General features: G+C 43.7%; 1 protein-coding gene across 3 annotated transcripts in view; it reads left to right on the plus strand.

Annotated features, from left to right (window-relative positions):
• LOC138958042 (voltage-dependent L-type calcium channel subunit beta-1-like) overlaps positions 1-5,283 on the plus strand; it is a 76,940-nt gene extending 71,657 nt beyond the window's left edge. For all 3 annotated transcript variants that reach the window (XM_070329088.1, XM_070329089.1, XM_070329090.1), the window contains one exon: positions 3,324-5,283. In XM_070329088.1, coding sequence (XP_070185189.1) covers positions 3,324-3,818 — 495 coding nt within the window. In that variant the 3' untranslated portion in view covers positions 3,819-5,283. The remainder of the gene's footprint in view (positions 1-3,323) is intronic.
• Positions 5,284-11,083: the final 5,800 nt, after the last annotated feature.

Genomic DNA, 11,083 nt, shown 5'->3' on the forward strand with positions numbered 1-11,083 from the left:
TTATGCTTGTGCGCTTTTGTCTTTTTTTGCCGACACTGGGGGTGAAAGGTGTGTGTGTGCGCGTGCGTGTGTGCGTGTTCGCAGATTACAAAGTCACTTGAGTTCTTGTGAGGTTGTGGTGCAGCATCAGCTCTTTGGTCATTTGTTGTACGTCAATGGAGACATCGCAAAAGCTGGGATTTAACCCTTTCCCCGCCTGTAGGACATCAGCTGAGGCTCTGTGTGAACTGGTTCACGGTCAACAAACCTTTAAAAGAAAACACCAAAGAGCAACAAAAATGTGTGTGCTTGTGTGTGTGTGCTTGTGTGTGTGGGTGTGTGTGTGTATTCATTTATACACCAACGTTGTCAATATAGGCAAATGCAATGGTTTCTATTTACTGTCAGTGAGGGGGTTAAAGAGAGGAAGACAACTAGAGAGATGAATGAAGTTATATTTACAGCACAGAAGTCTGCAGCGAATTTCGTCATGACAAACTTTTTATTATACTTTCAGGATTATCATCACACGGGTAACTGCTGATATTTCGCTGGCGAAGCGCTCGTTGTTGAATAACCCAAGCAAGCGAGCCATCATGGAGCGCACCAATCCTCGGTCTTCTGGACTCTGTGAGCATCACGTTTATTTATTTGTTCTACATTGTTCCTTTTCACTTATATATATATGCAGTCTGTAGTATGACTACAAATTGTTATGTTGCAATACAACACCAGCAATAGCAATAACAACACTTTATTGTCCATTGTCCTGATGGGTTAAGGGTGGAGATTTTTCAGATTCAATAACAACAAATTATTGTCCCTTGTCCTGGTGGGTTAAGGACGATTTTCCAGATCTCCCAGGTCAGCTTATGTGCAGACCTGCTAGTGCCTTGCCCTCCTTCGTGTGTACACACAAGCACAAGACTAAGTGCGATCCTGTAATCTATGATGGTATGTGTTTTTTAATTCCCTCACGGTTAAACCATCGGGTGCATGTTCCCTTTAACCCATGTCAGAGTTTGGTGGGTTATAGAAACACACAAATTACCAAGTAGGCCACCTACGAAATCTGCGTATTGCTGCCTGAAGGCGGGGGTAAAAACAGTCAAACACACAAAACACACTTGCCTAGAAGAAGAAGTAACTGAGGTAATGTAATGTTTCAGTGGAAGTGCAGGCGGAAATAGAGCGGATATTTGAGCTGTAACTGAGGTAATGTAATGTTTCAGTGGAAGTGCAGGCGGAAATAGAGCGAATATTTGAGCTGGCGCGGACACTACAGCTTGTAGTACTGGACTGTGACACCATTAACCACCCGTCCCAGCTTGCCAAGACCTCCCTCGCCCCCATCGTCGTCTACGTCAAGATTTCTTCACCTAAGGTAAGTCTGTTCGTGTGTCTGTCCTCCTGCCTCAATGTCTGTGTGTTTGTCAGTCTGTCACATCATCAGCCATCCGTCTTTGCCTGCCACAAGATTTCCCTCGTCCCTTTATTTGTATTATCCAAGATATTCTCGCCTGCTGTAGGTATGTTTGTGTGTCTGTCCTTCTGCCTCACCGTCTTTGTGTTGGTCAGTCTGTCACATCATCAACCATCCCTCTTTGCCTGCCATAAGACTTCCCTCATCCCTGTAATTGTAGATTTACCCCCATTTTAAGACTCCCTCCTGGGATTTTAAGACCTGATTTTCTAAAAGCGATGGAGGTCTTGAAGGCTGTTCCTCTCTACGTGCATATTTCACCCTGGAAAAAACAACACTCATCGTTGTAAGGATTTTTGGGGTTCAAATTTGACGTGTTTTGTTGTTGTTCAACAGGTGTTGCAGCGGTTGATCAAGTCACGGGGCAAGTCACAGAGTCGCAACATGAACGTTCAGCTGGTGGCCGCAGACAAACTCTCGCAGTGTGCTCCGGTAAGTTTCAAGTGGCTGAAACAAGATCAAAACAGTAAAACCTGTTTTAGGGCCCTCCATTTTAAAACTTCTTGTAATATATTAAGACCTGATTTTTTTCAGACCTTTTGTTCAAAGTGTCAGTAAGTTTAGTTCTACTTTCATTTCATTTCATTTTCATTACTTTATTGTCTCATCGCTGGGAAATTCGGGTCGCTTCCTCCTAGTGGAAAGCTAGCAGCAACGGGGTCGCGCTACCCAGGTGTCTGCGTGTTTAGGTGTATTCAGCCACCTGCACTTATGGCAGAATGACCAAGGTCTTTTACGTGCCATTGTGATGACACGGGGGTGGGACATGGCTTCCGTCTCTGGGTCTGCACATAAAGTTGACCCGTGTCCGTCCCGGCCCGAATTTGAACCTGCGACCTTTCGATCACAAGTCCAGTGCTCTACCAACTGAGCTACCGTAACTTTTGTCAGTTTGTTGGAGGTCCTTAAGTAGAGGTACTACAGTACAAACTGCTGGTTGTATCAATAGATAGATGGCACAGGAAAGATTGAGTCATAGCCATCTTGGTTTATCAAAAAATAAACTTTTGAGTATTGTGTTAGTTTTGACGATAGTGGCTTTGTTGGTTTATCCACACAATGCGTTTGATTATTGTTTGGACTGTTGGTCGTCTTCTTTGTTGATCTGTTGTGTTGATGGGGAAATTCAGTAGGTTTTTTACAGTGCATACAGTGATGGCGCTAGTATTTTTCAAACCGGTACGCAAACCTTTATAATGCAAACAGTCCACACACAAACTAAGAGTACTGGTTTTGTTGTTTTACCAGCGAAAAAAAACCAGTAGTTCTAAAAATCAACCCGTAGCTCATACCGGCAGCACATTTTTTCTGGTATTTTCCCATTTCAACCGGTAATTACCGGTTAACGCCAATACTGGCATAGATTTGAGGTATAAATGAAAAGTGCGGTAGTCTATTATGGGGACAGTGGTACCTGCTTAATGAGGACTGTCCAACCAGGGAACACCTGTTAACCTGAAAGGACACCATCAGTTGTCCTTTTCTCTTTCGTGTTGACCAAATATACCTCTCATGACAGGCCACCTTTAAGGTGGGGACACTTTGGTCTGGTACCAAGGCTGTTCTTTCGTTACAGGTACCGCTGTATTATTCAAGTTCTGCATATCATATTTCACATTTCATGAATCATTTGATCTGTTCATGGGTGCTGTGTGTTTTAGTGGCAATCACTTGCACACAAACAAACAAAAATAGAATGAAAGTTGCTTGTTCATTTCAATGCTTGTTGTTCTCTCAGGTGCCAGGAGATTGGTTCCCCGTAACTCTCACTCACTCTATTGCACATGTCATATGCATTTAGAGCGCTTACCTCCCTTTGTTTCTCAAATCACTCACATCAGTGAAATGTTTATGCCCACAGGAAATGTTTGACGTGATCCTGGACGAGAACCAGCTGGACGACGCCTGCGAGCACCTGGCTGAGTTCCTGGAGGCCTACTGGCGAGCGGCTCACCCCCCCTCCATGACCCAGCCCTCCCCCAGCGCCGTGCACCGCAGCCTGGCGTCGCCCTCCAGCCCTCCCGGCCCCCTGTCTCGCCACAACACCATGCCCGCCCAGGTGGCCCACTCTCTCTCACACAGCTTCGAGCGGCACCACAGACCCCACTCCCCGCCGGACCACGAGCACCACGCCCACGGCTCCGACTACGGGAGGGACCCCCACCATCGCAGGTCCTTCCAGACGGGTGGTGGTGGTGGTGGTGACTATGACTCTTACGACGAGCGTAGAGAGGGCCGGTCCTCGTCGCACGACCGGCACGGCCGGGATCACGAACATATAGACTCTCGGGACAAGCACGGCTCCCCGCGGAGCTCCAGGAACCCGCCTATACGCCAGGGTAGTATAGACATCTAGCGGGGAACCGGCGCTGAGAGCATGTAACACTTCCAAACCAATCTGGTGTTCTGGTGACACCCACAGTTCTACCACCATCACCACCACCACCACCACCACCTCCTTCACCACCTCACTCCCCCTTCTTCCCCTCCAAACCCTGAGGGGAGGGAGGCCGTGATGAAAAACGGGCGAACAGGGGGGAGAGAGAGGGCCGGTTCTATAGACGCAAGCGCTGAGTGCGTTGGGGCAGTGGCCTGGGATGCAACGTTCCGTTCCGTTAGACACTGTGGTGGCTGTGGTCCTTACCTTCAGTATCTCCCAGGAAGGTGTCACTCTTTCACTGGGGCTGTCATCTCTCTCTCTCTCTCCTTCTTCGTCTTGTTTTCCTCTTTCCAAAAAAATGACAAAGAAAAACGTTGCGGTTTGACTGTCAGTGTGTGAAAAACGCTACAGTGATAACCTCCACCCAGTGTCTAATGTTTTGCTCAAATTCTGGGGATGCCTTCGTCAAAGACAGAGTGGAAAGACCTCCAGGAATAAACCAGCCTGAGATTGGCACAGTTAAGAAATGTGCACGCCGGATTTCGGCAGTTGGAGGAATGTTCAAACAAAGAGTTCGGCCCTCAAGGAATGTTCAAACAAGAGTTCAGCCGTCAAGGAATGTTCAAACAAGAGTTCTGCCGTCAAGGAATGTTCAAACAAGAGTTCAGCCGTCAAGGAATGTTCAAACAAGAGTTCGGCAGTCAAGGAATGTTCAAACAAGAGTTCGGCAGTCAAGGATTGTTCAAACAAGAGTTCAGCGGTCGAGAGCCAGAGTTTGACAGTCAAGGAATGGACAAGCACGAATTCAAAGTCGAGAAATGTGTAAGCATGTGTTTGACAGTTGAGGAATATACAACTTTACAAGCAAGAGTTGGGCAGGAGTTACGGAGAAAACAATTACAGAATAATGTCTGTGGTCTGAGACAGACCCTGTATCTCTTCTCCAGAAGGCAAGAGTGATGCTGTAGTTTGGATTGTGCAATACAGAAGTTGAAATATTTTCACTCTCCGTCTTGAAGGTGATAATCTTTAACGATATTCAGCTGGTTGGATAGTCTGCTGCTGCTGCTGCAAGGATACCACTAAATTATTGCAGAGGGGAGGCCTGGGGCCGCCTTTTTTGTGGATGGATACTTGTGTCAGTGACACACACTTTAAGTGGAATGAGAGTGAGGACTGTTTACTGCCGGGAGTGATGGTGCAGCACAGGACGTTTCTCGCCCACTGCGAGGGGAGACAAACGCGGAGGAGAATGATGGACTGGGCTTGAGGCATTGGATGTTTCACCTCTTCACTCCGATCCGCATACCTGTCTTACGAAGTGTTTCAGATCAAATGTGTGTGTGTGCGGCGTGTGTGTGTGTTTGTGAGAGAGAGAGAGAGAGTGCGCGTGTTTGTGTGAGAGAGAGAGAGAGAGAGTGCGCGTGTTTGTGTGAGAAAGAGAGAGTGCGCGCGTTAGAGAGAGAGAGAGAGAGAGAGAGAGAGAGAGAGAGAGAGAGAGAGAGAGAGAGAGAGAGAGAGAGAGAGAGAGAGAGCGAGAGAGAGAGATTGATGACTGTGGACGTGAGTGTGTGTAAGAGTGCGTGCTTGCGTGTGAGATTCAGTGAGTGCCACTGCACATGTATCTGAAATATGAATGAGATGCAAACGGATTGTTGGCCTGTCTGGAAAACCTGATGTGCATATTGGTTTATACCTTACATGCTTTATTATTCTTATTACTCTTCATGACATTTTTTTTTTGCTTGTCCAATTGAACAAATATTTTGACTTTTTTGTGTGCTCCACGAGAACCAGTGCCCCTGTATTGGCAACACCTTATGTAAAGTTTTTTGATCTGGGTGCATGCCCATGTCACTTGTTCTTTGTGTCACTCACTGGGTGATTATGTATGAAGCGTGTTCTTCCCTTTGCAAGACTGGAATAGTTGAAGGTTTACGTCCGCGTGTGTTTGCATGCATGTTGGGTTTTAATCTAACTACAACCGTGAGTCCAGATTGTACAATGATTTTTATGGTTTTCTCGTTGGCAATGCTGGCATTGTCGAGAGTGGCTTGACCAAGCAAGTCAGCAAGCGAGCACCCTAAGCTGCTAAGATGATTGGATTGTTCGCACACTGAAAGAGGAGCTGGAACGACATCAGTCTTTAGCTGTTACGTTTTTCCCTTCGACTGGTGATCTGATTCTGGCTGCGGAGCGCTGACTTGCTTGGTGGGGCGAGATTTGGTTTGCGTTTTGTTGAGTATTTTGTTTTCCCAGTATTATGGATTTTGAATTAATCAACTAATTACGTCAAGACGGTTCTCGTTGTGTTTCCCTTCAGGAGTCCATGTTTGGCTTTTTCTTCTCCTGATTTGGATCATTTGGTTTGAACATGGGTTTCCCTTATTTACATACACTATACTTCATTCATACTTTTCTCTGCAAAGCAGTCTTACATCTGTTCATTCATACTTTTCTCTGCAAAGCAGTCTTACATCTGTTCATTCATACTTTTCTCTGCAAAGCAGTCTTACATCTGTTGATTCAGTCAGTGCAATCATGTTGCACCTCTCTTTACTTTCTTTCTTTTTTTTCGATCCAGATTTTTTGTTTTTATTTGGATTTCTAGTCATTTGAGTTTTAATTTGTTGTTTGAGTTTGTGAATCTCCCTGTTTGGAAGAATTATTCAGGCATAATCAATAATGTAAAGATCTGTCCTAAAACTGCAAACAATGTGACCATTTATTAACCTGTCACAATCACGAGTGCAATACTCTGCTTTCTGAACTGTAAATGAACCTTTTGGTCTGCGTGTGGTCAACAGGTGTTCGGCTGTCTGGTCTACTCTAATGGTCAGACACTTGCCCAGAGAATAACAATTTACATCCCATGAACCATATCTTGGGGCCTACAAAGCGCATCTAGATAACTCCAATTCGACCCTGTAATCACCTGTTAGAGCTTTTTCTGTTTCTCAAGTACCCTTTGTTACAGAATGACATCAGTTCACCTGAACCAAAAACGATTGCATAAAATGAAAGTGATAAAACAAAGTTTTTAGTGGCATTCAGCGCAGAAATTGAAGTGGCTAAAGGAAAGTAGCGATGTCAAAGCTGAAGTGAAGCTACATGAAGAACGTTGCAGCAGTCTAGAGACATAGTGCTTGCTGCCGCGTGAGCCGAGAACATTTTCCCTCTTTATCTTGCTGCGCTGGCTGCAAAACCCCTCCGCACGGAGGTGTTTCCAGACACATTGTACGTAGGGTGCCAGTTACTCCAACAAAGTCGTGTCTGGCAGTTGCACGAAATGTTCTTACTCTAATTTCTAAATACCCCCTGCGGGTTAGGGGGAAGAATTTACCCGATGCTCCCCAGCATGTCGTAAGAGGCGACTAACGGATTCTGTTTCTCCTTTTACCCTTGTTAGGTGTTTCTTGTATATATAGTCAATTTTTGTAAAGATTTTAGTCAAGCAGTATGTAAGAAATGTTAAGTCCTTTGTACTGGAAACTTGCATTCTCCCAGTAAGGTCATATATATTGTACTACGTTGCAAGCCCCTGGAGCAAATTTTTGATTAGTGCTTTTGTGAACAAGAAACAATTGACAAGTGACTCTATCCCATCTCCCCCCTTTCCCCGTCGCGATATAACCTTGAATGGTTGAAAACGACGTTAAACACCAAATAAAGAAAGAAAGAAAGAAAGAAAGAATTTCTAAATCATGTTGGGCAGCTCTGCGTGAAGTTTAATTAATGCCAAAAGCTTAAGGACTGCAGGAAAGTATGGTATATTTCAGCTAACTTTTCAGCAGCGTATGTGTGCTGTATGCGTGTAATATGTGACTGAATTGCACATTTGTGTCAAAATTCTTGGGTGCGGCTAGTGTGCGGTATCGCTTTGTAGGCCGTAAAATATGGTACATGGCTTGTTCAACTGGACGTCACAGTGAGTTATGGTAGATGTTGTTCGGCCCGTTGAAATCCAGAGAACTTTGCTATTTCTCCGAACCTGCTTGTGAGGGAGGTCAGTCGTTTGCCTTTGTACGGCTTTGTTTGGTTGTGAACTCTGACCCCCGGTACAAAAAACCGAGTGTAGCCAATCCAAACCACAGCCTGGCTTTATGATGTGAGTGTTGACGTGAGTGTTGATGTGATGTGTGTATCCTCAATTCTTGGTGTTTGTGCAATACGACTGGTGGTGATGGACGCCCGGACTACTCTGTCAATCAGGAGTCTACTTAACGGGTGTACATTTTGTTCCTCCACTAACTTTGTTGACTGTCTGTGTGACAAAGCGTGAGAGAGAGAGGAAGTGAGTTTCTATTCATGTCTGTTGTCAAAGTACCTACCTTCAGAGGCTTTGGGCCTCAACATCTTGTGTGCGTGACTGTTCAACTCAAGTTTGGCTGCAGTATTTCCAGTATTTCATCAGGGAAACAAAGGATTTGATGAAATGATCAGTATTGCTCTGCTGTTTTGAGACTTGGGATGGATTTGGACATTTAAAATCAATTCAGTTGCATTAAGGTGGTTTTGATATTAGAATAAAATTTTTTAAAAATGAAAAAGGTACGCCCCACCTCTGTAGGCACAGGTTAACTGGGATTTATGCTAAAGATTGCAACAGGAGAACGTTCAGTTTTGGGGGTGAACAGTGCTTTATATTTTTTTTAAGTATTTTTGTTTTTGCTTCACTCTGACAATGGTTCTATGTTAGGCTTTTAATGAGTGACAAACTTTTTGAAGAGATCCAATTACTTTTGTGAGCCTATAATCGGAAGCAGAGCAGAAGAAAACGTTTTGAAACAAAAAAAAAGGCTGTTATGTTTGAAAAAGGAATATGGTTGCTTGCCTTAGATGCAGTTTAACTTTAATTATATGTGTTGTTGAAAATTTGATTCAGAATTTTGGTTTTATTGGAGTGGGCCAGCAGAGGCATGAATCTTTCTCTTTGAAATAAGTGTTGAATGGTATTTTGAATGCATACAATTGCAAACACGTTTGTGTGCATACCTGCCGGGTGGCTAGCGTGTGTATGAGTGGTGTGTATGAGTGCGACTGTGTTTGATGTGTTACGGTCACCCACCATTTTACTGCATGCAACAAAAATGAAAAAAGTACAAAAAATAATTTCAATTTCCTCTCTCTCTTTTTTTTCCTTTCACTTTGTCTGCAGTGACTGTCGATGTAATCTCTTCCATGTACATGAAAGTAACTGGTTTCCTCTCATAACTTATGTTTCCTTGCTTGTGGTTGTCAGGTGGAAGGATTGTTTTTGTACCACGTCTTTCAACTTTGGTAAATAATAAATATCCTTCACCTCTGCAACATCCCACCCCTACCCCCACCACCTCCACCACCCCCACCACCCTCTGCAACATCCCACCCCCACCACCACCCGACTTCCTTTTTCATTTTGGATGATAGCAGTTTTGTCCAGTAGATTTTTTTCTGTGAGTTTTGCAGCATCGGTGTAGGTGTAAACAGTGGCCCTTTTGAAATGTGTACACTGTTGCTGTGTGCAGGGATCTGTTCTAGGTAGAGTTTGTTTTTGTAGCTTGATAGTGTCTGAGCTCATTTAGTACATAGCTTGGATTTATTCTCAGTTGTTCAAATTTATCAAACCCCCAACAACAACAAATCAAAGTAAAAAATTTAAAAAAATGTTTGAAAATGACTTTCGAGTAGACTCTTAGATGAGGAGAGCTTTGGGCAAATTCTTGGCAGCAACTCATGGAAGGGACGCTCTGATTTGTTTTGGCGTACATGTGTAGAGATTCCTCTCATTTTCAAACATTGACATTCAGAGAAGCAGCTCTCTTGTCCAGACAAGTGGAAACTTTTGCCTTTTTGAGCTTAGATTACATTTCATTTCTAGTTAGCCCTTCAAGACTGTTACTTTTCTAATGTCTTCTTGAACTGATCTAGATATATTTTGGTATTGGTTTAGCTAAAACACTGTAAAGGTAATGAAAATGCAATTTTATTTTTCTTGTTGGATACAGGCCCTAGTTAAGTGAAACTGAAAGTGTATGGAGGGGAGAGAGAAATTCAAGTTTTATGCCCTCACGGCAAAGCCATTAGGGGCATATTCCCGGGTTTTACCCCAACTTCAGATGAGATACACAAGTGTATGCGTGTTTAGGTGGTATCAGCCATCTGCACTTATTGCAGAATGACCGAGGTCTTTTACAAGCCACTGTAGTGACAAGGGGTGGTACTAGGTCCACATAAAGTTGACCCGTGTCCGTTCCGGCCCTGATTCAAACCCGCGACCCAAGGATGACAATTAAGTCTAGTGCTCTACCACCTGAGCTAGCCAGCCCCCTGTATGGGGGTGGACACGCATTCCTTTTGACTTTACTGTATCAACATGTAGGACACTTTGTCACGCGGTGTTTATCATATCACATTTCTTTTAGCTTCAAAAATTGTCATCTTTTTCAATCTGTTCACTTCTGCTATGCTCGAGCCTGGAATATCCGTGTTTACAGTAACACGTGTGTAACTCATAATTTACGGCTGAATGGAACCAATTCCTTGCTCTCCCTTGAATTTTAAAGTAACTTTTATTGGGGGGGGGGGGGGGGGGGGGGGGGGGATTGTGGGTGTTTGGTACCTTTAAACTTAAAGACAGCGAGCACATTGTCATTTCTGTAGAACAAACACTCACTTTCACCATACCAGTTTACTGCAGAATTTTTGTTAACACCTTTTTGCTCTGTTCAGTATTCTTTTTCACTTCAACCATGGCAGGTTATGGATTTCTTATTACTGCTTATGACAGGAGACATCTTGTCAACACTGTTACAGAAAAATTTATACTCTGTATGTGGCACAGGTGACATTAAACCAACCTTCATGATCTTCACGTTTTGGGGCAAACTTAATCTGCAGTGCAATTTTTCCAAGTACACATTTTTTATCAGTGCAATATATATTTTTTTCAATTTAGCTTCTTCACGTGAAGGTGTTTATTAATATTTACAGGCATTAATTATCCTTCTTTTCCCCCTGATTTGTTTGTTCTTCTTCATACTTCAGATGCCCCCCGCGGGTTAGGGGGAAGAATTTACCCGATGCTCCCCAGCATGTCGTAAGAGGCGACTAACGGATTCTGTTTCTCCTTTTACCCTTGTTAAGTGTTTCTTGTATAGAATATAGTCAATTTTGGTAAAGATTTTAGTCAAGCAGTATGTAAGAAATGTTAAGTCCTTTGTACTGGAAACTTGCATTCTCCCAGTAAGGTAATATATTGT

The sequence above is a fragment of the Littorina saxatilis genome, linkage group LG2, assembly GCF_037325665.1.
Source record: "Littorina saxatilis isolate snail1 linkage group LG2, US_GU_Lsax_2.0, whole genome shotgun sequence".
Classification (NCBI taxonomy): Eukaryota; Metazoa; Mollusca; class Gastropoda; order Littorinimorpha; family Littorinidae; genus Littorina; species Littorina saxatilis.